The following is a 27965-nucleotide window of genomic DNA, read 5'->3' as shown; positions in this document are numbered from 1 at the left end:
GCAATATAATAAATAAATAATACCACCTGGCTGTTCTATAGCACTTGTCATCAGTAGATCTCAAAAGGCTGCAAATCAGTAGATCCAACAGCATATAAATATGGCTAATTGCTAAATCTTAAAATGCCTCATGAAAACACACTGAAGTTTTTCTCTTGATCCTACTATTGTATGAAATAGGGCATGTCTAAATTAAACCACTAGAGTGGCACAGCACTGTAGCACTTCAGTGTAGCTACTGCCTATGCCAATGGGAAGGGTTCTCCCACTGGCATAGGTAATCCACCTCCACGAGAGATGGTAGCTAAGAATTCTTCTGTCAGTCTAGTGCTGTCTCTCAGGGGGTGTGGACTTTTCACACCCCTGAGAAAAGTACGTATGCAAATGTACTTTCTCACAGTAGATCAGCCCTTATAGACACTATTCAAATGTCCATTTATATGGACCACGAGCCATTGGGGCAAAACACACTCCATGCAGTGAAGTGGGCAATGAAAACAAAAAGCAGTGGAATCATGGAAACATCATGAAAGAGGATAACTTCGGATACAGAGGCAGATGCATTTTTCTTAAACTATTTATCGGGAATAAAGTAAATGGAGACATAGGTCAAACAATCATCCTGCTCTTTGCTAAATGCTAATGTAGGTGTTGAACAGACAGTAGGATTAAAGGGACGTCCTCCTTCCTTCTAACAAGTAGGAAAGTAATCCCCTGCATACTAGATGTTTTAACAAATGCTACTATATATTCTGATGTCTAATCAACACACTTCCTGAACAACCTGGGGAAAAAAGATTCAACACTGTCTACTACACAGTAAAGTGATAAGAAATAAGAAGCATCCAACATTCATTTCCAAAACAGGATACACTGCAAATGCTCTTCCCACGTCTACATGCACCCAATTTAAGGTTTAGGTTACAAGATTCCTTAAGATGCAATTTTTTATCTAGCTTTCACAGCACAAATAGCCACAAGAAAGCTACCAAGAACCCGTTTGCCGATTCAGGATCATTCGATATGAAGGTCACTTCATACAATCCTAGGCAAACTGCTCTAAATCCCTTAACTGATGTAAGTACAAAGAATACTTTTATCGATTTCATGATGCAAGACACAGGTCAAACGCTGAGTGAACAACGAATAATTCATGCTTGTAAAGGAACATAAAATACTGTATAGATATGCAGTGAATTTCTAACTATCAGCGGGGTGAAAGAGTTTTAATTAAGACAGATTAATGCACCCACAAAACCTATTGCATTAAGGCAATTATGGCTTTCCTAGATTGGCTGCCAATATGATATAGGTCCAAAAGAAATTATCCCTTTTTGCTGCAACAGAATAAATTGGTTTCCTTGAATCCAGTGGTTAAAGAATCCAAGTTCCTGACCTTGACTGTTTTACTAGTAGTAGTCTATGCTGTAGGGAACAAATTGGGATGACATTTGCTGAAATGTGTGGGATTTATGGTATAATAAGTTGTGCATATGTGCCAAAAAATAAAACACAAATCCAACAAAATCAAGATTAATTATCTATTAAAATACCAAAGAGAACAGCGCAATACAGGTGGTGCAAGAAACTGTCTGGCTTTCTTACATTGTGACTTAAGTTATTTTTGAGGTCAGATTAAATATTCTGCATCTTCTATCACACTCTCTCTGGGAAAATGAAAATGACTAAGGAGTAGCTATTTTTCCGTGTGGATTTTGCCCTTTCATAAACAAACGCTACATAACCCTTTCATAGACAATCATGCTAAGCTCACACAAAAACACTGTTTTCATCAGTGAGACAGTCTGATAATTAACTACTGTGTGTTTATGACCATCCCTGTACGGAGGTAGAAAATACCCTTTACTACACCTACCAACCTACCTACCCATTCCATACCATTACAGATCAAACCCATTTCTACTCTTCCCCACCTCCAATACAATGGCCTTGGGTGTTATTGCTGTTACTTACAACTATAGATGTTCAAACATTAATATGTTTGATAGATGCCTCATTCTCTAAATGCCATTCTTATTCCCTTCTGGTTTTCTAAAGGCAACTTCATGTACTTCCTTTCTTCGGCAGCAATAACCATGCTTTAAAATCACAAAGCAAACATCCTTTTAAAAACACATACAGAGATCATAGGAGACTGAATCCTGTCTCCCGTCTCCTCTGGAACGTGAACAAATTGTTAATACCCTTGCAATCTGCTTAGTTTCCTTCTTAATCCTCATTTTAGCCAATGCTCTCCTCGCAGGAGTTCATATCAATATGTCACTAGCAGTCAAATAATGCAGTAAAGAGCCAATGTTATTGTGAGCCTACAGTGGAATGACTTGCTACCCAGCAGGAGACCAATCTATATCAGGCAGTGGTATGCTCTTCTCTAGCAGGGGTAACTGCTACAAATGAGCTAGACTCCTCATGACAACATCAAACATCCTTGCTAAAATATGGTCAGTTGGTTCAAACTAGAATACAAAGGAAGCACTGCTCTTTCCATATATCTGTAAAGCAAGGCATCTGTGTCTCCCCTTCTCAGTGCCCTACCCCTAAACCATGACCACATGTACACAGCCCTCTACCATCCCTCACACATCTGTCAAGTCAAAGCTTACAGGACCACATGACAACTACAACAGCTTTGCAACATCTGCCTTGGTCCACATAAATCTGAAGCCTTGAAATCTGAGCCGTGCTTCTCCTTTCAGGTGCCTTTGTGGTAGTTTGTTATTCTGAACCATAGTGAAACTTTCATTAAATTTTATTAGCTTTGCTTCATTTCAGCAATGCAAATAGTTTTCATCAGACCACAGTTCACCAGTGATTACACTTTTCTGAGGAATTCACAGTTACAACAACTACTGATCAATAAATAAACTGAAAGGAATAGTTGCAAATACTGCGTTGTTTCCCTTAGGGCTCACTGACCCCACAGTTTACTATACATATGCCAGCAACAGTTCCAGGAAAACAAAAGATGACAAACTTCTTATTGCATCTATTTCACAACCATGACTGCCTTGGGGCCATATCTGTTTTATGTGTCGTCCAATTCTTAAACAATTCTTCTCAATCTTATTTGCTTTTAATTATAAAGTAAGAGATGAGATAATTCATACCATATGATTTTTTTTGGAGGACACAGAAAAGGGTAGAGATGAAAGTACACCATCATCTTTGCATTTAGGTTACCAGAGTGAAGAGGAACAGGGAAAATACAAGGTTTATGCCCTTTTAATGGTGTATAAAGCACCAAAAAGGTTTTGATTTTGCTTAAGGTCCTCACACATTAAAAAAAACACATTAGACTGGAAAACTCTATGGACAACTGGATTATGACAACCCATTTATCAAACAAGTGAAACCTGAATGACTGAAAGGAAAGTGATTTTTATTTAGACTGCTTAGAACTCTCCTTTAATACGTATTTAACTCACATATCCTGCAGTTGGATGAAAAGATCTGTTTGTTAAAGATTCAGCCTCCTCCATCATTTCAGTTAAGTGCTGAAAAATTGCCTAACCTACTTCTCTGTGTCCCAAAGAAGGACCTAGGGAAAAACCTTTAAGAGAAGCCATTAACTACATCCCTCTTGGTAAATGGTATATTGGATATTTTCAAAAGGACTACAACTTTGAAGTATATTTTCTCCAAAGTTTAGTTTCCAAGGACAGGCCACTTCTATGGACAAAGCTCAACTAGGAAGTTTCCGCTAATCCGTACAGCCACAAAGTGGAATATAAGAATGACAGTACAGTACTTGTACAGTAGGACTAAAATGTTTTTACTATCCCAGAATTGATAGACGTATTAATTGGAGGCAGCTGCAAGGGAAAAAAAACTTGCCCTAGTGACATGATTCATTCCTTTTCATAGATAATTACATCTGCTCAGAGTGAATCATTAGTTCAGGGAATTTTTTTTCTGTTAAGTTTAAACACAGTAATCGGATTTGTTAGTCTGTAGGATAAGGCAAGCCAGATGACATGTCCTTTTTCAGAGATTTTGTTTACATTTTCAGTGTTGTCAGTTGTGAATTAAATGGCAATTTCAGACACCAATAATTTTCACCTTGATAAATCCACTTTTTTTTAAGTGGCATAGGCAGTGCAGACACTAATGGCAAAAGCCTTCCAAGGGAGTAGTTGGAGCAAAAAAACCTAACTTGTTTCAAGATTGATCTTGATAAATTTATGGAGGGATGGTATGATGAGATTGCCTGTAACACCATATGGCCCATCCGCTACTGCTGTTGACAATCTCCAATGGCTGGACACTAGAGGGAAAAGGCTCTGAGTTACTACAGAGAATTCTTTCCCAGGTGTCTGGCTGGTGGGTCTCACCAACATGCTCAGGATCTAACTGATCACCATATTCAGGATTGGGAAGGAATTTTCTCCCAGGTCAGATTGACAGAGACCAGGGGGGCATCAGCTTCTGCAGCATGGGGCATAGGTCAATAACTGGTTTGAGCTAGAGAAAATGGTGGAGTCTCTGTAACTTGAAACCATTAAATCAAAATTTGAGGACTTCAGTAACTCAGCAAGAAGTTACGAGCCTATTGCAGGAGAGAGCGGGTGAGGTTCTGTGGCCTGCGATGTGCAGATCAGACTAGGTGATCGTCATGTTTCCCTTCTGGCCTTAAAATCTATGAGCAAAAGAGGGATCACTAATTCAGCAGCAGGGAGACTTTAGCAGCATAGTTTGTGCACCTTAAGGTGCCAAGCATTTTTACTTGGCAGTTTCCCAGGGTTTGTACCCAGGCTGCATCGTTTAGTACTCTGTAGCAGAGGATTTCAAAGCCCTTTAGCGAGATGACTACTTTGCAACCTCTGCAAACAATAAATTAAGCTTCACCAGCATTGCAAGATGGTATGCCCCCATTTCACAGGTGGGGAATAAAGTCACAGAGAGGTTAAGTGATCTGCCCACAGTCACACTGTGAGTCAGTGGACAAGCCAGGAATCCCGATGGCCAGTCGTTTGCTGTAACCACCAGATCACAACTGTACAACGTCAGCCATAAAACTAGGGATTTTCTTAGGTGTGTGGGGGATGAGCAGCGGCTTGAATATCAGCTTGGATTTTTCCGTACCCAAACTAAAAATGAGAATTAGCGATTACTGTGCAATTTGAGCTGCTGTTCTTGTAAAAGGCACCAGTTGCATTTATTCTCATTTATTTTTTTAGCTACGTGAAACCTAGAACACAAACAAAGTTTTCCCCAAGAATTATTCTGGTTTTCCTAAAAGAAAGTAACATTGTTTAAAAGGAAAACCATCCCTTTTCTTGTTCTTCTCGTTCTTAAAATCAGTCTCCTGAGAGGCCCAAGACTGTGCAAGTTGTTGTTCAATTCCATAAGTAGAGAGAAAGCCCATCAGAAGGTGTCATACTGACAGGACAGTCTCTGTTCAGGTTCTCATGACATGTATGTCCAATAGATGTAGTACACTTTATCTTCAGGCACACATGTGGTTAACAGGAAGCACCCAGATACTAGGATAAACAAGTTAAGCCCCAGTCCTTGCAATACCTATGAGCTTAACTCCTGTTTCCCATCGAAGAACTGGCGAGTGACCTTTGGCGAAGACAGACATTTAAAGTCTCCCTCATCTCTCCCAAAACATTACTTTCATTTTTAGCCCTAGCACCACTGCTTGTTTGTGTAACTGGAGACGTGTCAAGCCCTTTCTTCCAGAGTGATTTAAACTGCTCCAGTGTTAAAAGTAAAACAGAAAGAACAAAGATGCTAAAATATTAATCATCTTGCACAGCATCCACTGGGAGTAAGTGGAAAAATGCAATGCTTTGTGATCTGCTGGCCTCACTTCCAGGTTACTGCCTGTTCAACACACAGAGACTCCCTTTCCTGTACATATGGAGAGGACTTGGGAAAGAATTTACCTCTCCAGCTCTTTTAGATTGGCCATTCAGAGTTCAAAGTTCCCTCTATAGTGACTACTACTTACTGTTTATTGCTGAAGAATGACAATGTGCTCGGTGCAGCACAGCTCAGCAAGCCATCTCCTGCTCTGGAGCTTCCGAGGCATGTGTACGTGTACACACACACACAAAGACAGGATGCCCTGACAGCTCCAGAGAACAGAGAGGCTTGTTTTTGTGTGTGACACAGTTATTCTTATTATGCTCAGAACTTGGGGGATTTGTGAACAGAGAACCTGGAAAGTTAGATCTGCTCCCTTTACTCACAACAGGCATGCAGGGTCCCATGTAAGAAGTTCCATGTGCTCTTCATGTTCAGAATCTGATCTTGCAAAGCCAAATTCTTATGGGTCAGGTGCACCTGATGTCACCATTTACAACAATGCAACACAGGGAACTCATCTCCAAAGGAGAGGAAGATCCCAGCATCTATGTCAAAGAGAAAATGGGGAGAGAGACAGTAATAATCATCTGCTTCCTTCTTCTCTTTTGTGCCACATCAACACAGTGGGGTTAAGGCGGCAGCTGATATCGGCAATTCAAAGGGAAACCAACCACTCACCTTCCACTTAATTCACTTTCTACTGTAGATGTTACACAGCATTGCTAATGTAAGTCGTCACTTGGCTACGCATTCTGCATGGGTAGACTTCTAAGACCAGAAGGAACTCCAGTGACTTGTATGAAAGTCCACTAGCATGGAGCTCCTTGCTGGATCATGGCCTTGTTTTTTTTTTTTTTTTTTGATTTTCCAGTCATAAGGAAGCTGAAACAGACCTACTGCTGAAAAGGCAACAGAGTTTTCAGATGGATCCAAGGGGTCCAGGGCACCAACAAATATATTCAAAGCAGCAGTAAAAAGAAGTTGAATTCTGCTCTCAGTTAAACTGGTGTGAGTCACACAAGACTCCTTTGGTTCCAGTACAATTATTCTGGATTTATGCTAATTTAAGTAAGTGCAGAATCTGCCCCAAAGTGTCAACCTTTTTCCTATTTTTCTTACTCTGCTACCAGGAATAATTTGTCATGGCAGGATATGCTGCATCAGCCCTCCAAAAAGATTAATATTGAAGTAAATCGCCCTGGAGTATGTCTATACTTAAAATGCTGCAGCGGTGCCACTGTAGCGCTTCAGTGTAAATACTCATGTCACTGTAGTTAATCCACCTCCCCGACAGGGGGTAGTTAGGTCCAGAGAAGAATTCCTCCATCAACCTAGTGCTGTCTACACCGGGGATTAGGTCAGTATAGCTACATCTCTCAAGAGTGTCAATTTTTCATAGCCCCGAGAGCTCTGATGTAAGTTTTCAGTGTAGACCAGCTTGTAGATTAATAGAATTAAATTCCTGAAGGGGATGATTCACACTTGAAAAGAGGAATGGTGTTGGTGGGATTCTTGCACTACTGAAGACAATAGAACTCTGGTCCCATGCGTTGTAACACACTCAAGACCCACATCAATCAGACATAATGGCTGGATTTTTTAAAAGGGACCTAAGGGAGTAAGATGTCCATCATCCAGAAAAGGTCATATTATGGAAGATACTATTCAACGATGAAGTAACCGGATGTGCTCATGCTGCTGTAGAACACTAAGGTCAGAAATGAACCCTTTCCTCTGCACCCCATGCCCCCCCCACAAAAACACATGCACATGCATATGCAACAACTGGCCAGTTGCACATTCCTTCTGCCAGTCCCAGGAGAGTAGATAAGAGGAACCCACTGGTTTGCACCACTTTGGGACCCCATGTTCCAAAACACACTTATGAAACATGAATTATTTCATGCAGTATTAACAAGCAAAGAGAAAAGGGAAACTACTGTTTTTAAGGGACAAAATGTAGCTTTTTGATTTAACTCTCCTCCTTAACTCATTTATTCTATGCTTCTCCGCCTAAGGGAAAAGATGAAGGATCATGTGGGGAGGGTGGTGGCTCAAGACAGTTTAACTGTGTATGAAACGGCTGTTCCCTCTCAAAACACCATTTGTGTTGCCAGTGAGATTGCAACACAACCATGACACTGCTCATTTACTCAATAAAATATCATGAATTCCAGCTGGAGACTCCTTTTCCCTTCCCTAAGGGCAAAAGATGTTTTTCATGCAAACTAACATTCAACCATATTCCAGTCTTTGGGGGAGATCTTTAAGCCCCCCAAATCTGTATGAAAGTTAGACGGCACATGAATAGCAAACTAGCACTGAATTTGCCTCCTCTATGGCCTCATCTCCAGTGCGAGTGTGACCGTGTGCTGACAATGGTGAGTGCAAGAAGGTTCATTCCCAGCCCTTTAGCTGACACTGAAAATGTCTCAGTAATGTGAACAGAGGAACAAATCCTTCAACCCCATTGCAGAAAGAGAGAGGGGGGGGTTGGAGGAACTGGGTACCTACTAAAATTTTTATAAAACAGTTTCATCCCATCTCTACGAGCAGTTAAACCATTTTCAACCCCAGGGGAAGTAGAGGGGATCAGCGGCAGACCACCACTGCCAAATATGATTAGTTTTCCTTGTGTAGGTGGGGACCTATGAGCAAGTCCACAGTTTGGTAACCTGAATGGTCATGTCAATGTTTTCTGATCTGAAGTGCCATGTAAAACATATGGCATACCTCCCCCCACCCCCTCTTCAGAATATACTCCACAAGTCAAACACCCATTTCTAATATTAACTTAAGCACAGCAGTAATCAATAATGCAGGTTAAAAAGAAAGGTTGGGAAGGTTAAAAAGAAATGGCATGGCTGCCATTTTTCAGTGCCTAAAGTTTATTTATTTTTTTTTTTACTACTACTACTAGCAGGAATCATTTGAAACCTTTTTTTCCCCCCTTTCCAAAAACAAATTTCTTGCTAAAGTCAATAGTGCTGGCCAGTATATGAAATGTTTTTACAGGACATAGCTGAAGAAGAATTGCTTCTCTATTGAAAGGGGGTTTTGGTGGGGACAGGCCATACAGTACATATAAACTGGGGGTGGGGTGGGGGTGATAATCTCTGTTTATAATTCTCTGTCGATAGCACCCAACTCTATTAAGACTGGTTTGTTTTTTTTTACCAGGCTTCTTTAAAACTTATTGTCCTGGGATACTTGTAAAAAATGCTCTCAAACAACTCCCAGCAACTCTGAAATAAAAATGTTTTTCTTAATCTTCCTTCTAACTCCACAAAATAAACGGTCAGGCAGCTACAATTTAGGAACATGGAAAATGTTAATGACTTGGATGACAAGCCAGGCCACAGAATTCCCCAAATCCCACAACAATTCTCATGGCCTTTATTCAAACAAGGTCTACTGATTTTCTCTTTCCGATAGACTGAAAATGTTCCCGAGTCCTGGAGAATATCTAATGTCTTCGTTCCAACAAAATACCTGAGTTATCCTACTAATTGAGACCCATTTAATCAGGTCTTTCATCCCAGTGGATCTTGTCAGTAAAAGTCATCAGGACACATAGCTGCAGAACCAGGAGTAATTCATGAGTACTTCATGCATGAAATTTTTAAATTCTATCTTATTATGGAGGCCCTGGTTGCAGCTCTAACAGAGTTAAGGGCAAGGTGAGTTTTTCACTTGATAAGAGATTGAGTGTCTGTTTTAAGTAGGACATATCTTGCCCAAAATTACACCACTTATTGTTTAAGTACAAAATGAATTTTCTAGGGATTTAGAAGTAAATCAGTTAATTAGTTTATGAGTTAAAATTTTAAAGAGTGGATGCTGTAAGAAATTTAGCATCTGTCTCAGACTTTTTTTTTTTTTTGTCCTGAATGATCTCATCTCAGGTAGCTGCCTATCTACAAAATAAATAAATAAATAAAAATTGGCAGACAAAAAAATAGAACAGATCTACAACAATGGGTCGTTTTTGAAAAGACATTTTTAGGATTAATGGTCTTTTTTTCATTATTCTTTACAACTGAAAGTTTCTCTTTCAGCAAAGGCTAAAGAATAGTGTTCTCCCTCAGAGAAACTCATGAAGAAATGCCCTATTTCAAAATGGCTGCTGTCTGTCATTGGGCAGTCTGTAGTCTCAGTCCCATAAAGAACAATCATGGACGTTTTGAAAATGACACCTTAACTCAGAGCTGCCTCTGCCCTCAGTCCTGATGAGAACAATTGATATTGGTAGGCATTTTGAAAGGGCAATACCTTTGAGTTTTTATGAAGTTTTATGTGCCAGCCTCTCAATTATGAGAAACAGAAGCAAAACATGAATATTAATCTTAAAGTTTGTTTTCAAATACCATCTGCTGCATCAGATCTACTCAACAGGGAATGCCGAAAGGGAAACTTGCCATACGTTAATATGATGGATTTCTGTTAAATTTAACCTTAACTCTGAAGTTCTTGGATTTATAATGCTTGGTTTTGAGAAAACTGCACTATCCCTGTAATTTGTTTTTACCCTAAATAACTGACATGTCCTCCCAAACTTACCTCCATCTTAATGTACTTTTGGTCTGGGAATACTGAGTATATTTAAGATTTTTTTAAATTAATTTTAAAAATTAAAAACATCTTGCATGCCAGAAAGAAAAACAAACACTAATTTCACTGGTCTCTCTAGGACTACCATCATAATCAACCAGGGGAATTGGATTAGGATCTATAATCGGTAAAATATTCCCTCAACTCCAAGAGTGACTAAATTTGCTTTGTTGCTTTTCTCCACTACTTTAACAAAGTCTATTCCATCAAGTGTTGAGAGAACCAATGCCATGCTGTCTCTGAAAAAGCAAGTTTCCGGCTGTAATGATTGTGAAGATGAATTATGAATGTGAATGGAGTGTAAATTGACTCAGGGTCACAAAGGGGAACCTGCAAAGCACCTACCGCTTATGTTGCTGTTTATAGCTCTGCCAAACAGCAAAGGTGTGAAATTACCAAGACTCTTTTTAGTTTCACTGGCTTTTCAGAATCCTGCCGGTAACAGTGAAATTACCAACAATCATGTCCATTTCATGCCACTGCCTAAAGCTAGGCTGGAGCTGTTTTCATGACAAAGTGGCCCAAAAAAGGCTGGGAGGGAGAGTTAGAGAAGCAGATCCCACTGCCCACTTCCCTACTCGCTCTTCACAGCAGGCAGAATACTCAGAGAGTAGGAAATAACAAGATGAAGCTCCTTCTCCTTTGTAGAACTAAATGGAAATACAGCTTGAAGTCCTCTACTCTTGTCAGAAGCTGACACTAAAAGAAAGCACTACTGTATTAGAAATCCCAGCTGCATGGGGAAAGGGAGCCTGGGTTTCTCACCAGCTGTTGCCCTGGATCTCACTAGCCTTCCCCCCAAACTTAGCCCTGGTCTACACTACGGGGTTAGGTTGAATTTAGCCACGTTAGGTCAATTTTTAAATGAATGCGTCTTCACAACCAACCCCGTTTTGTCGGCCTAAAGGGCTCTTAAACTCGATTTCTGTACTTCTCTCCGGTGAGGGGAGTAGTGCTAAAATCGACCTTGCTGGGTCGACTTTGGGGTAGTGCAGACGTAAATCAATAGTATTGGCCTCCGGGAGCTATCCCAGAGTGCTCCAATGTGACCACTCTAGACAGCACTTTGAATTCCAATGTACTAGTCAGGTACACAGTTAATTTGAATTTAATTTCCTGTTTAGTCAGTGCGGCAAGCTCAGAAGCACAGGTGACCATGCAGTCCCCCCCAGAATCGCAAACAAACTCCAGCATGAACCGAAAGGGAGACACTGGATCTGATTGCTGTATGGTGAGAAGAATCTGTGCAGGACGAACTCTGATCAAAAAGAAGAAATGCTAATATATATGCCAACCATTTCACAGGGCATGGTGGAGAGAGGCTACAACAGGGACACACAGCAGTGCCATGTGAAAGTTAAGGAACTCAGGCAAGCCTACCAAAAGACAAAGGAGGCAAACGGTCGCTCTGGGTCAGAGCCTCATACATGCCACTTCTATGATCAGCTGCATGGCATTCTAGGAGGGGACCCTACCACTACCCCACCACTGTCTGCAGACACCTGCAAGGGGGGAGTCTCATGCAACAGGGAGGAGGATTTTGTGGATGAGGACGACGACGAGGAGACTGCACAGCAAGTAAGCGGTGAATCCGTTCTCCCCAGCAACCAGGACCTTTTCATCAGCCTGGAGCCAATACCCTCCCAAGGCGGGATCCCTGACCCTGAAGCCAGAGGAGGCACCTCTGGTGAGTGCACATTTGTACCTACAGCACAGAGTTTAAAAGCAATAGTGTTTAATGTTTGATTTGCCCTGAAGAATTGGGATGCATTCATGGCCGGTACAGCTACTGAAAAAGTCTGTTAACGTGTCTGGGGATGGAGCAGGAATACTCCAGGGACATCTCCATGAAGTTCTCTGGGAAGTACTCTGAAAGCCTTTGCAGAAGGTTTCTAGGGAGGGCTGCCTTATTTCGTCTTCCACGGTAGGACACGTTACCATGCCAAGCCAGTAGCAAGTAGTCTGGAATCATTGCAGCACAAAGCATGTCAGCGAATGATCCTGGGTTTTGTTCGCATTCAAGCAACATTTAGTCTTTATCTTTCTGTGTTAGCCTCAGGAGAGTGATATCATTCATGGTCACCTGGTTGAAATAGGGGAATTTTTGTAAGGGAATAGTAAAAGAACCCTGTTCATGCTGGATTGTTTGCGCTTGGCTAAAAGGGATCATCCCGGAGAATAGCCACACGGCGTGGGAAGGGGTGAAGGGATCATCCCAGAGAATAGCCATGCGGTGGGGTTGGGGAAGGTGTGTGCTGCACATTCACCCGAAAACCGCAGCCCCTCCAAATTCTGTTGCCCAGCCGTGTGTGATGTGTCACCATACCGGCAGGCACTCAATATAAAAGGCGAAATGCGACCTTGTACCTAAAGCGCATGTGCTGTCTTCTGTGAATTGCCTGATTCACTTTGAAAGAGTCTCCCTTAACTGCTGCCCTCCTCCCCAGGTTCCATATCCTCCTCACCCAGACACCCAAGAACACGGGGAGAGGGTGAGGCTCAGGGGACCCAGCCACTCCACTCCAGAGAATGGCCCAAGCAACAGAAGGCTGTCATTCAAACAGTTTTGATTTGTAGTGTGGCTACAATAAGCAACGTGGCCTTGTCCTTCCCTCTTCCTGCACCCCACCCCACCCGGGCTACCTTGTCAGTTATCTCTTTTTTTTTTTTTTAAATTAATAAAGGAAGAATGCATGGTTTCAAAACAATAGTTACTTTATTTCCTTTGTCAGCTGTGATTGAAAGGGGGAGGGTCATTGGCTTACAGGGAAGTAAAAGCAACAAAGGGGGTGGGTTTGCAGCAAGGAGAAACACACACAACTGTCACACTGTAGCCTGGCCAGTCATTAAACTGGTTTTCAAAGCCTCTCTGATGCGCAGCACACCTAGCTATGCTCTTCTAATTGCCCTGGTGTCTGGCTGCTCAAAAATTGGTCACCAGGCGATTTGCCTCAACCTCCCACCCTGCCATAAACATTTTCTCCTTACTTTCACAGATATTATGGAGCACACAGCAAGCAGCAATAACAATGGGAATGTTGATTGCGCTGAGGTCTAACCTAGTCAGCAAACAGCACCAGCAAGCTTTTTAAATGTCCAAAGGCGCATTCTACCACCATTCTGCACTTGCTCAGCCTATAGTTGAACTGCTCCTTACTACTGTCCAGGCTGCCTGTCTACAGCTTCATGAGCCATGGGAGCAAGGGGTAGGCTGGATCCCCAAGGATAACTATTGGCTTTTCAACATCCCCAACAGTAATTTTCTAGTCTGGGAACCAAGTCCCTTTTTACAACTGCTCGAACAGCTCTGAGGTCCTAAAGATGCGAGCGTCATGCACCTTTCCCGGCCATCCCGCATTGATATTGGTGAAATGTCCCTTGTGATCAACCAGTACTTGCAGCACCACTGAAAAGTACCCCTTGCGGTTTGGCAAGGTGATCCGGTGCCAAGATAGGGATATGCGTTCCGTCTATCACCCCACCACAGTTAGGGAACCCCACTGCAGCAAAGCCATACACTATGACCTGCACATTTCCCAGAGTCACTACCCTTGATAGCAGAATGTCAGTGATTGCACTGGTTACTTGGATCACAGCAGTCCCCACAGTAGACTTGCCCACTCCAAATTGATTCCCGACTGACCGGTAGCACTCAGGCATTGCAAGCTTCCACAGGGCTATCGCCACTCGCTTCTCAGCTGTCAAGGCAGCTCTCATTTTGGTATTCCTGCGCTTCAGGGCGGGGGAAAGCAACTGACAAAGTTCAAGGAAAGTGGCCTTATGCATGCAAAAGTTTTGCAGCCACTGTGAATCATCCCATACCTGAAACACTATGCGGTCCCACCTGTCTGTGCTTGTTTGCCGGGCCCCAGAATCGGCATTCCACTGTATCAACCAGCCCCACTACCGCCATGATGTCCCAAATGCCATAGCCTGTGCTTTCAGGAACACCTGTGTCCATGTCCTCATCACAATCGTCCTCGTACTGGCGTCTCTTAGCCCGGTTCTGCACATACTCCAGGATAACGCACGAGATGTTTACAATGCTCACAACAGCAGTGGTGAGCTGAGCAGGCTCCATGCTTGCTATGGCGTCTGCACAGGTAACCCAGGAAAAAAGGCGCGAAACGATTATCTGCCATTGCTTTCACGGAGGGAAGGAGGGGCGACTGACGACATGTACCCAAAACCACCCTCAATAATGTTTTTGCCCCATCAGGCATTGGGAGCTTAACCCAGAATTCTAAACTCTGGGCAGCAGAGATTGCGGGAACTGTGGGATAGCTACCCACAGTGCACCGCTCCATAAGTCGATTCTAGCCATGGTATTGAGGACACTCCGCCAACTTAATGCACTTAGTGGGGACATACACAATCGACTGTATAAAATCAATTTCTAAAAATCAACTTCTACAAAATCGACCTAATTTCGTAGTGTAGACATACCCTTAGTCTTTTGTATCTACCTCTCACTAGCAGATAATCTTTCAGCTAGTGGTTCCAGCTATTTACCACTTCATCTCTCTAAAATAAAGAAACAGAGTATCTAACAAAATGCTAATTTATAATCTTTAACTTAAATCTGCAGCCCCTAATTCTGGTCTGGCACAATAAGATTTTAAAAACTAATCTTAGTCTCTGGAGCTACTGTGCATTATATACAAGACCTTGGCAGTGGGGAGATCTTCACTGCTCTTCTTTAAGAGCAAATAACCTTGTCTGACAAAAGCATTAGCAATGTGAATGTCAAAATAAAGCATCCCTTGGGCATTTCAATAAATAATCAGAGCATCAATTTAACACATGAACAGGACAGTGCATAAGCTAAAAGATTCTATTCAAGGCTAAACATTACCATATGCTTCCCACTACAATGAACCAAACTATCATAAACCAGTGGAAGAAACACAATTGATCTCATTGTGCACCCAGTTACACCAGTGTAAGAGAGGAGAATCTGGCCCAACATGCCTAGTGTTCATCTTTGACTCAAACTCAGACCATCTAAAACAATCTTTGCCTCCTAACAGCGACTGGAGGTCTGAGCAAGCCAGAACAGTACTGTGTAGAATACTTATTTTAATATGAACTATTACATTTGGAGGGGCAGGGGGCAGAGACGGTCACAGCTCAGCCAAAAGAAAATACCCCCCCCCCCCCATCTGATTTTCTATTCTTTTAAAATTATCAAGTTTGGGAAAGTCACTTGAGAGTTCAATTCATACTGCTAATTTTCTTTGGCAAAAGACCATCTTATCAATAAACACCGGCTAAAATCCCAATTATAGTAACATGATACGCACACCCTGCTTCATAGAAACAGGATAACAGAGAGACGTGGAAAAATGTAACCGTCAAAAAAATAAAGATAGGTAACAAGCCTATCTGAAATTACATACAAAGCAACTACATTAAACAATGCTAAGTTTGTAAAGTTAAGGACTAAAAAATTAAGGAATGCCAGAATGAAGGTTGCCCATCCTAGTGCCCCATGGCCCTCCCTTAATTCTTTATACCAGTATCCCCCTCTGCTACCCCCTCCCCTCCCTCCGGCGCCTCACCTCCCTGCATTCCAATCAGGCAGCTTACTTGTTTCTCCTCCTTCCTGCCTGGCTGCCAGCAGGGGGAGCATTAAAAGTGGAGGGGAAGAGAGGGGTGTTGAAGGAGAGAGAGAGCACGCATGTCCTTGCACTCTCGTTCTAGTGCCCAGCACCGGGGTGGTCCCTAGCAGTTGGGAGGTGCAATTGCAGGGAAAGACCTGCTCAGCCTCTGCAGATCTGAGATGGGCCACACTCAGTACAGATTAAATCTTTGGAGGATTTAGTTGTCGAACTCTAAAAGGTCTCTATTGAGCATGTCCCAAGTGAGATTTTCAAAGGCTCAAAACGTAACCAAATATGGGCAAAGTTTGACAGGAATGAAGAAAGGCTATGCAGATGAAAAATCTGCTATTGGCAGATTCAGAAGGCCTGATGAAGTTAGTGGAGTTTATAAATTAATATCGCAAAGAATAGAGTCTAGAGCTGAATGTGGACAAAACAGAAAACTACGGTGGCACACAAGGATTCTGTGAAATATGCAAGATTCCAGTGAACGACACCTCCAGACAGCAAGTAAGAAATTATTGCTACTTAGGAAGCATCATTACAGAAGATGGGAGATTGGATACTGAAGTCAGCACCAGAGTGAAAGACACTTTCTGGAATAAAACACCTGATGAGAGGGAACATAAATCAGTTTATATTCCAACTCTTAAAAAAAACTTATATTTGCTTTGAGTTAAATTACAGCTATGACAACCGTACACGCAAACAATAAAAGAATAAAGAACCTACAATCTTTCAAATGACGGTGTTATGAAAGAATTATGAAAACATCATGGATAGACCATGTAATCAACAAAAAAGTATTGGAGATGATTGGAACTCTCTAGGCAGAGAGCTTATGAAAAGAAAGAGTCAATGTGCAGGGCACATTTTAAGGGGTTCAGAGGGAAATGCATGTTTACGTGCACTGGAAGGAAAATTTGATGACAGAACACATGGCAGAAAAAAGTTATCTTGGATGGCGTGACGAAGTGGGGTTTCCCCCCTTGTTGTTATATGTGAGTCTTACGGTCTTGTATTAATACTGTGTGTACCTCAGTTTCCCTGTGTACTGCACCAATGCCTAGGTGGTGGGAATATGCGTGTCTGACTTTTGCTGAGGCCCTTGGGGGCAGGTGAGGCTGTCCACTTGCCTGCACATAAGCAACGGACGGCGCTCTTTGTAACTTGAGAACCAGGAGGGGGATGCAACCAGGTGACACTTTGCCTGGGAAGCAGGACAAAGACCAGAGGAGGGGCAATGGGCGTGTCAGAGGCCAGGCAGCTGGGTCCAAGACAGTCTGCTGTGGTGGACCTGAAAAGGAGGGGAATCCAGGGTGTCTGGCCTGGGGTTCCCCCAAGATCTGTTCTATGCTGTGTTCCTGTTGACCAACAAACCAACTGTTTTACTCACTGGCTGAGAGTAACTGCTGACTGCAGAGTTGGGGTGCAGAGTCCCTCTGGCTTTCCCAGGGATCCCGTCCAGGTGGACCTGCTGTGGGAAGCGCACGGTGAGAACAGGGGTGCTGGATGCTCAGAGGTCAGACCCAGGAACGCCGTAGACAAGGAGGCTTCTTGCCTTGGGCAGCATGCCCTGAGGGGAGTCATGCTACACCAGAGTCCTGGCTGGCTTCATACAGAGCAATCCCAGAGCATCTGGCTGGTGACTCTGTGACAGATGGACAACGTGGTATTCTGGCTGGATTAAAAAGCGTATTCATCCACACAGATTAGCAGAGAATCACATAGAATGGTTGCAAACCTCCAGTAATGGAGATAACACATAGAAGAGGACGACAAAAGAAGGTACCTCACTGGCAGCAGGGTCATCCCGAGCCAATTTCAAGTCCCTGTTCCAAAGCATGGAGATGCCAGGGCACCTCAACAAAATGGTAAGAATTTAACCTGGTTAAAACAATGTATTTTTTCCCAAAACCTTGTTCTGAAACATGCCTCCAACTTTTCAAAAAACACAACCTGAGGCAGGCATCCAGCATGGAAAATTTCAGCCCAAACAGTTCAAGTTTGGAAAAGTTCTAAGCCACTGAAAACAGGGTTTGATAGGGTGCATCTACACAACATTTTGGAGTGAGTCTCCCAGCCCAGGTTGACAGTCTCAAACTAGTGGGGCTCTCACTAGTGCTTTGAAAATAGTTGGACAGCCCGTGCTTTGAAGTTGTGGCTCAGGCTGGAGCTGTGGCTCTGAAGCCCACCAACCTCCCTAGACTTCAGAGCCTGAGCTCCATCCCAAACAGCAAGCTAAAAGCACGAGCTGTCCAGCTATTTGTAGAGCTCTAGTGCGAGCCCCGTAGCCGAAGTCTGTCGGCCCAAGCTGGGAGGCTCATGCGAATATACTTTATATATCCATATCCATAAGGGAAGGGTTGAGTAACTTTCCTACAGGCCTCTCTATCTGTGCTGCCTACCTAATGCATCAGGGGCACTGAAATTTACATCAGGTGCTCCCAGGGAAACACATCAGCTGGCTTGATAAATGATAGCTGGCTGCCTTGTGTTATTGTCATCTTTAGTTTCATTCTTGCATTACAGCCTATTTCAGAACACTGCAATCTGCATATCTGTAGGACTTATATTTCAGAATGCGTTTCCACCCTGATGCTTGAACAAAGATGCCGTGATCTGAACTAACAGAGCATCTACTTTACTGTGACATGTAGAAATGTTACCTACAAGAGTATGCTCTGCAGAGTGAGCAGAGGGGCATGATTTAATTTTGTCTGCTTCCCGAACAAGGGATCACCACTGTCTATGGCATAACAGAGACCCATACTAGCCCTTGATATACTGTCTGTGGCGTTTACTACTACCTAAGCGGTATAAAAAAAAAAAAACACATTATACTCAAAATGCCTGAGGCTACCAGCAGAATTATCTACACTAACATGCCCAGTGGCACTGACTGGTGGGGGTGGCAACAGAAGGAAATTATTGGAAAGAGTCTAGCGTCTTTCCCCCTCCACAGTCATCTGCGACTCTAAGGCAATACAAAGGATATATGCTTACAAGTCAGGCAACAAGGTATCACAATGAAGCATCTAAGTGCATGGGGCTTTATGGATATTTTTTAGGAAGGAAAATCTATTTACAATATCAGTGATCACAAAAGAATTCAAAGTCCATAATAGATTTACTCCATCCAGATGAATTACAAATTGGTATTTCATTATCTGAATTTGCCTTTTATTTCATTTGATAAACATATCCATCCCCATGTCATAACACTGGGTAATGAATTAGAATCCTAATACAATTATTTGGTTATTTGTTTTAAAATCACCCCAATGTTGTCTCTCTAGAACCTTAACTTACAACACTTTAGAAACACATGGTATCTTTTTTCTGGTCACATTAACCTCAATTATGTTTACAACTGAAATATACAATCTAGTTTAAGCAAACACTTGTGCCCAGTGCTGCTCTAGTTCTACAGATGTCTAGCAACAATTAATTTTGTAGATGCTCAATCTAGAAATTGCTACTCATGGTGCCATTTCAGTGTCTGAGTTTAGCTGAGCATTACCTGCCATTATCAAGGCTATTTCTGAAAGCAGATCTCTACTAATCATAGAATCATAAAATATCATGGTTGGAAGGGACCTCAGAAGGTTATCTAGTCCAACCCCCTGCTCAAAGCAGGGCCAATCCCCAACTTTTGTCCCAGATCCCTGAATGGCCCCCTCAAGGATTGAATTCACAACCCTGGGTTTAGCAGGCCAACACTCAAACCACTGAGCTATCCCTCCCCCCAACCACTGAGCTATTGCAGTGCTATTTAAACAAGCAAGAAAGCCATATCCTCTATTCAAATGTTGCACAGTGAAGAGTTCTGTTTATACATAAGACGTTAGTGGAATATCCAATTTTATCCTGCTTTATTTCTCACTCTGGTTGGAACATTACAAGAAGTCATTTAGTTCAGCTTTCTGGTCCAGTGAGGCGCTGATTACTAAAGTACTTCCATATGTTACATTTATTTATTGTAGAAGGGATCAGGGAAGAATTCTAACTATCTGGCAATTGGTAAACATTACAGGGGATCAATTTTTGACATAGCCGCCATAGTTCTGCTTTTGGGAATTGCTCAGTGATGGAAATGGGCTGGAACGGTCTGAACGTCAGTCTGGAGGGACGTTCCTATCTCAACCGGGTCTGAACCATATCAGCGGTCTCACTGAAACCTACTAACACCAGGGAGTTTAAATGCTTCCCTGTAGATTTCAAGCTCTGCACAACTCTACGGTACCCTGCATCTCTCTCCACTGTCCACCTCCCACTGACCTCGATCCTCAATACACACCTTCCACCTCAAGAACTCCTTTTGCACTACGTCACTTCTCTTTGACCCTCCTTTCATGCTGCCCTACCCTGGAACTTCCTCCCTAATACTGGTGTGGAAGGCTGTGAAAACCCTCCTCGCAACACACTTGTCCCACAAAGCTTATCAGTGGAGCTCTGTAGCTCTACCATTTCAAACACTGCTGCAAAATTGGGTGAAGAATCCACCTTCAGGTCATGCGGTGCTTTGTCCACCTAAATTGTTGCCCACTGTTCATCCATTTACACTATAAGGCCAAGGGACAGGGACTGTATCTCTTGGATATTTTGTACAGTGGCCAAGCACATTATTAGTGTTCAACAAATCAAAAGAAAAACATTAATAATGCCGCCACAACAACAACTATGTGGGTGAAACCAGACAATCATTACATCCTCAAATGAACTTGCACAGAAAAATGATAAAAAAAGAAACCACCATATCACCTTGGGACAAACACTTTTCATGGTGATCACTCCGTATGTGATCTTTCAATACTCGTCCTCAAAGGAAATCGGCACAACATCTTCAAGAGCCTGAGAACTTAAATATGTAACTCTGCTAGACACAAAAAACCATGGACTCAGAGATGCTAGTTTTATGGCTTATTACAACAATTTATAACACACCAACACTGCCTGCTCCCTTTAATTGCCCACTTCAAACCCCTTATTTATAAAACATTCTAACCCTCAATTGCCCATTTCATTTCAAGTGCCTGCCTACAACATGCATTATTTAACAATCTGTCCCAGCCTATATTTAGCTCACTCTGATTTTCTTCCCCAGAGCTCAAAGAGCTCTGTATAGCCTGAAAGTCTGTACCTTCCACCAACAGAAGATTATAATTTTTTTTAAATTATTAATTATTATTATTATTACTACTACTACCACCTCCGCATCTACCTTGTCTCCAATGTTAGTAATAGTCGTTGGGGCTTTGAGTCAAAAATGACAATGGTCAGCTCTTCTGTTTGCTCTAAAGGATTGTGCAATACCATGCTTGAGAAACTACACACTCTTGATTAGTGATTAAGGAGATGACAGAAGACGAGCTTTGAAAAAGCAGGAATCTCTTTTTCTTCCTTCCTTCCCTCCACCTCCCCCACCCCCACCCCATCCCTATTTCACCATTAGATTAAAAGTAACCTGCCACTTTCATTCTGGACTCAGATTTTGTTGTGATGCAGATAAGGGGAAATGAACTGAAGAATCTACCTATGCTCAGAAAAGGCACTAAAATATTTCTGCTAACATTCCCAATATACCAGCCACTCACCTGCAAGGTTGCAGTTCAACCATTTGAACACAGTTCTCTCCTTACTCGCAACTCATTGAATAGACCACCTCACCCCCTCCCCAGCCCACCACTAGGGGCACAGCTCTTTTGGGAAGCAGTGATGCATATGAACCAAAAGGTAAAATGGCTGTTTGTGCACATCTTTGAATATCAGGTTTTCATTTTTTGCAGAAAAAGATAATCCAAAGATTTAAAGAAAAAACACAGTAAGACAACTCCTAGAACTGTTCAACACCTCTCAATCAGGCCTTCTAACTTCCAGGCAGTATGAATCCCGGAACACAAGCTTGCATAGCAGCATAAAGTGACTGCTCTTCTCATAATCCAGGATATAGGATTTGAGGCCTTTTCTATTACAAAATAAAACAACTTTATTGCAGTTCTTTGCCTATTTTCTTAGGGTTAGTGTGAAATACAGGAGAATCCAACAGGTACAGTTCACAAACTGACACACAGCTTAATGGGTAACTGACTTCAAAATGTCCTTACTGGTTCCAGTAACATCTCATGATGATCGAATGACCAGGAGTGTGGGTTTCTTCTTCTATGTTATAACCACCTATGCTTTGACTCTCCTGCAAGCTTTCTGTGAAATCCATTAAATGGCTGTTAAGCCCACCTGATGAAATCACCACAATACAATGGCACATGGCCCCCACCAGTCTTGACTCTCCCCTATTGCTGAACATTACATAAGTCCTGATGGATATTTAAGTAAGCTATGAGGCTCATCCTCTAGGCAGCAGATGGATCCACATATGCACAAGTCCCCTAAGTAAAAGGTAGAGGGGATTGAGGGGCGCCATTACAGCAATATAACTTTTATAAGGGAAAAACTCTCCTAGCTTATTCCATAGCCCTTCTCTTTGTAAATTATCTTAAGCAAGTAGGCCCAAGAAACTGCCATGTTGTTTTTGTGTAACAGTGTCTCTTTAAACAGAGCCTTGAAAAGGGATATATAATAAATATTAATCATTTAAGAACACTGACAACATGACATCTAACGTACCATATCAGAGCACCTCAGAGGCGTGAGACTCAAAAGGAAATCCACTGGAGGATCAATCAGACCCAGTTAGTGGGACAGACAGGAGAAGATTTGAAACCCAGTCTACAACAGTTCCCTGCCCTTAGAGAAACACTAGACAGCCTGCGCCCAAGAAGCATACGCTGGATGCCTGAGATCAAGGCATCTATGAGAGAGATGATCAAAAAGGCTAGTTATTTTAGTCATTTCCTAGCTTTTCACACAAAAGCCACCCTGAGTCTATGAAGTCGGAGGACGTGCATCCTACCGCTATTTTGCTGCATATATAGATTATGAAAAGCTGAGACATACAACTCAATTGCTGGTCATATTCAGGTGTGAAATTTCCTTAAATATGGCCGGTATAGGAAGAGAGATTGGGTTTGTGCCTTTCTGCTTCTTCAGACCCCTTTCAGACACTATAAAAAAAGAAGTGGGACGTGTGTAAAAAAAAAAAAAAAATCCCCACACAATAGAAATCCAGTTCATCTGCCCCTTGACCCTCTGCCCTTCCCGGAAGACTATGGCTGGCTGTGGAGCTGGCAGCATTAGGGAACACGAGATGTTAGCTACGAAGTGAAATTAACAGGAAACAGTACTTACTACGGCACTTACCTGGGTCCCTGGGTGCCAATAACTCAGGGAGGGGCATGTTCTCCCTTGGATGCTAGGGGGCCAAGGGCAGACACAGCCTGCTAAGCAAGCCAGAGGGAGAGAGCAGAGACACTATTTCAGGCGACAGGCCAACTCAGAGGAGGAGCCTGAGCAAAAGTGAGGTGAGAGTCAAAGGATGAACAAGAAAAAGGTCAGGAAAGTAGAGCTAGCCTGACCTATCACAAAGGTCCCCAGTGAGATGCCCTCCCCGGGAGCACTGTGAGAAGAGAGAAGTTATCTGAGGAGAGTGTGCAGCCAGTTACTGAAAGGGTAGGACTTGCTGTTTGGTGAGCTTGTGCGTTCCAGGGTGTACACAGGGTCCCCCTGAGAACTGGCCTATGGGTGCCCAGAAGCAATACCCCTAAATTTGGTCCTTTCCCTACTCAAGATAACTCTCAGTTTACAGGTAAATCTCCCTGTCCAGTCAGACTGAGGTAGATCTTTAGCTCCCTAGATAAATCAGTTACCACTTGGCAAGTGCCATGCTTGCTGGGTCATGGCTGCCTGCCTACAATGATAGTATCTAAATTCTAGGGTAGGAGATTAGGAGTTAGGATTTTTTAGGACTGTTATAATCTGCATCCTGATCCCTCTGTCCTTTTATGGTGAGGGGAAATCTCAGGAACAGAAGCAGCCTGATTCCTGTCTGAAGGGGACACCTGCCACCTGTCAGCCCCTCTGAGGAGTCCAGATTCAGCTGTAACCTGAGGATCATTCACGGAATTGTGAGGGCACCAGCTTGTAGCTAGAGAGGCAGATAAATTGCTTGGGAGACACACCCCCAATTCCCTGAATTGCATCCTCGAGCCAGGGGGTAAGGGCTTTCATTACTTACTGTCTATTAAACCTGTGGAGGGACTTGCCGTCTTATCCCACATGTGAGTCTTTTGGGCTGTGCTGAACTAAGTCAGCTAAACTGTTTAATTGTTGCTAAAGAAGAGATTGTCCCATCAAGGGCACCCCTGGAGAACACCTAGCAATGGGACACAAAATTTTATTCTTGCTATATCAGCTCACAAGTGGGGAATTCATGGCTACTATCAGCATGGGAGGGCACTGGTGACCCTGAGAATATTGGATTACCCTGTTATATTTATTTGTTCAGTACAATTACTCTGTTGACTATATTGTGTGTAAAAACAATGAAGAGTCCTTGTGGCACCTTATGCTCAAATAAATTTTAGTCTCTAAGCTTTTGTGGGCTAAAACCCACTTTATCAGATGCATGGAGTGAAAAATACAGTAAGCAGTACACACACACACACACACAGCACATAAAAAGATGGGAGTTGTCTTACCAAGTGGGGGGGGTCAATTGAATTGGCCTCGTTAGCACTGACCCCCCCCACTTGGTAAGACAACTCCCATCTTTTCTTTTCATGTGCTGTGTGTGTACCCACCCACCCACCCACACACACACACAGCTTACTGTATTTTTCACTCCATGCATCTGATGAAGTGGGTTTTTAGCTCACAAAAGCTTATGCCCAAAGAAATTAGTTAGTCTCTAAGGTGCCACAAGGACTCCTCGTTGTTTTTGCTGATACAGACTAACATGGAAAAAAAGAAAAGGAGTACTTGTGGCACCTTAGAGACTAAAATTTATTTGAGCATAAGCTTTCGTGAGCTACAGCTCACTTGACTGAATGCATCCAATGAAGTGAGCTGTAGCTCATGAAAGCTTATGCTCAAATAAATTTGTTAGTCTCTAAGGTGCCACAAGTACTCCTTTTCTTTTTTGCAAATACAGACTAACATGGCTGCTACTCTGAAACCTGTTATTATGCAAGACTAACATGGCTACCACTCTGAAACCTGTATATTGTGTTTGTTTATGTTATTCCTCGGGAGTCTGCAATTATCTGGCAGGTAGCTCAGGGTTACCCTGTGCTTCGAATTTTCCTTTCAAGATGCCCCGGTGATCCCACCAAGAAGGGGTGAAGAAGTGAAAGAACCACCAAATAAGTTTATCTGGGAAAAGAGTAAGAAAGTTACATCCTGCTGAGCTGATCCAGATCAACCCAGATCAGTCCATCAAAACCCATAAGGAGACTGGCATTAAAGAGATAACCAGGTGGATAGTGGCACTACAGTTTTTTTATTCACACTGTTAAAAACCAGGGGGGTGTTGGTTTCATTTAAAAAAAATTTACTCAAAAACCTGAACAAGCAGTTGGGAAAAAGCTCTTTTCTTAAAAAACTAATGGCAGATTAAGCTTGCCATTCATATCTAACACCCACCAATAAGCCCTCCAGCAAAGCTAAAGGTAAGACCTGACTGGCCTGATGCTTATAATATAAAGAACAAGGAGGAAGAACAGCTTTCAAGCTGCCTTTCAGAGCTTCTTTATCGATCTTAAAGAAATAAAACAATGTTACACAACCAGTCTTTCTTATGTACTTCTGATCAACTTTAAGATGGGAGGAGGGAGACCGCTTCCCCCGCACAGAATGGGATGGGTGAGTTAGAGACTGACTAACCATGGAAAAATCCACATAATTGAGAAGACAAATGTTGAACAATTATTTTACAGCTTGAACTATTCAAGGAAAAAAGCTAAATCTGCCAAGAGGCCAGACAGATTCCCTGTATGCATGTATTAGTATGGAGCAGCCGAGTCAAGCTTCAGAAATGTAATGCTTTTATCTTCATCCAGTTTGTGCTTTGGTGGTTATCTGTTTCTGAAAGCACTAAATAAAGCAGTAAAAATGCTGAAGGAGAAAAAGGATGGACTCCACACATTGTGTGTGTGGCGGGGTGTATAATATGAATGGACGGGGCTGCAGGAAAAGAAAGGAAGGTCTCGTGGTTAAGACAGTTGCATAGTGACAGGGAGAACTGGATTCTTTTCCTGCCTCTGCCACAGAGTTCCTATGTGTTGCTAGGCACATCACTTAAACCAAACTTTTCACAGGTGGTCACTATTTGTGTGTTCCTCATTCGCTGGGTCCCCACCTTGAAAACATAGGTCTGACTGGCTGAAGTGCCAAACACCCACAGCTGCAAGCTGAAGTCAATGGGAGCTGTGCTTTGAACATAATGGGCTACATAATCCTTTACATACCGTGAAAAATTCAGGTCCCAGGCATCTCAAATTGGGCACCTAAAATTGGTGGACACTTCTGATCTTAATTTCTCTGTATAATGGGGATAGTACCACCTCCTTGCCTCGCTGAGGTTCCTTGAAATATAAATTTATTAATATTTTGGAAACAGATATTTAATTGATGAGCGCCATAGAAAAGCACAGTATGAAATTAATAATTCTGTCTTCAGATCAGGATTTGCATACTGTGCAATAAATATGGCAACGGGGCCACACATTTAACAATGAGGCTAAAACAGATACCACAAATAGCTGCTCTTTAAGCAAGCACCATCCATCCTGAACACTGAATGAGGGAGGGATCCTATGGGAAAAAAATAATGCAACCATGTCATTAAAGACTATCATAATGCATACGCACAAGGGGACCTGGCTACCTTAATTCTGGCATTTCTTATATTGAGGCTGTGTATTCTTTTAATGAGATGATTCAGGACAAAAAATTATCTGACACAGGGAGTAAATTTTTTCTCCCGTATCAGGTTAGTTCTAATTAAACAATATGCATTAAGATACAGAAAGATTCTGCAATTAAACGGAAGGCAATTCTGCTCTCAGACTGTAAGCGCAGGGAGGCTAGATAAAAATTAATTACTGCCTGAGGTCAGTCACTCTATGGGTTATGGTTATGTTAAACTTGAACATTAGAACCGTGTGCCTCTCAAGAGATTATTTTAAGTCTGATCCTGCAAGGTGCTGGGCAGCTCCTGAACACTCTCAAATCCCAGTGACAAAGGGAGCTGAGAGAACTCAACCCCTTTCAGAAGAAACTCTGTGTTTTGCAAGATCAGACCCTAAATGAAGGAAACAAATATTATTTAAACAAGAATGTTAACATTTTAAAAGTTAAGAATATCTTAAATCATTCCTTATTTATCAAGCTAATGTTAACAATGAGATAATGCCCCCAACCACAATTCTTTAGTATTCAGAACTCAGACATATTCTCTGTATGCAATGCTAATTGGTTTTGACAATAAAATAATGCTCTTAATATTCAGAAATGTAAAACCACTTCAGAATTCCACTTTCTGATTAATTACTGTAGAACCTCTGAGTTATGAACACCTCAGATATGGAGGTTGTTCGTAACTCTGAAATGTTCATAACTCAAAACAAAATGTTACGGTTGTTCTTTCAAAAGTTTAAAAACTGAACATTGACTTAATACAGCTTTGAAACTTTACTATATGGAAGAAAAATGCTCCTTCACCCCCGTTTTTTAATAGTTTACATTTAACACAGTATTACACTGTATTTGGTTGGGGTTTTTTGGTCTCTGCTGCTGCCTGATTTTGTACTTCTGGTTCCAGATGAGGTGTGTGGTTGACTGGTCAGTTTGTAACTCTGTTTGTTGGGAGAGAGGAAATAGCTGTACCAGAAAGGAAGGATGGGCCTTTGGCAAAGATACGGAACTGGGACACAGGTCTGGTTTCAAGTCTCACCTCTGTCACAATTTCCTGTATGATTTTGGACAAGTCACTTAATCTCTCTGTGCCACAGATAATAC

The 27965-nt window shown here is 42.3% G+C and overlaps 1 protein-coding gene across 11 annotated transcripts in view; it reads right to left on the bottom strand.

Moving 5' to 3' along the window:
* Positions 1-27965, bottom strand: part of STX8 (syntaxin 8) — a 172761-nt gene that overhangs the window by 95104 nt on the left and 49692 nt on the right. The window contains exon 7 of one of the 11 annotated variants that reach the window (XM_043496331.1): positions 22157-22253. The exons of the other annotated variants lie outside the window; for them this stretch is intronic. Coding sequence (XP_043352266.1) covers positions 22157-22253 — 97 coding nt within the window. The remainder of the gene's footprint in view (positions 1-22156; positions 22254-27965) is intronic. 11 annotated transcript variants of the gene reach the window in all.

This window comes from Dermochelys coriacea, chromosome 14 (genome assembly GCF_009764565.3).
Source record: "Dermochelys coriacea isolate rDerCor1 chromosome 14, rDerCor1.pri.v4, whole genome shotgun sequence".
In the NCBI taxonomy this organism is placed as follows: Eukaryota; Metazoa; Chordata; order Testudines; family Dermochelyidae; genus Dermochelys; species Dermochelys coriacea.
The sequence above is the reverse complement of the archived record's forward strand: the minus strand, read 5'-3'. Positions and strand labels throughout refer to the sequence as shown.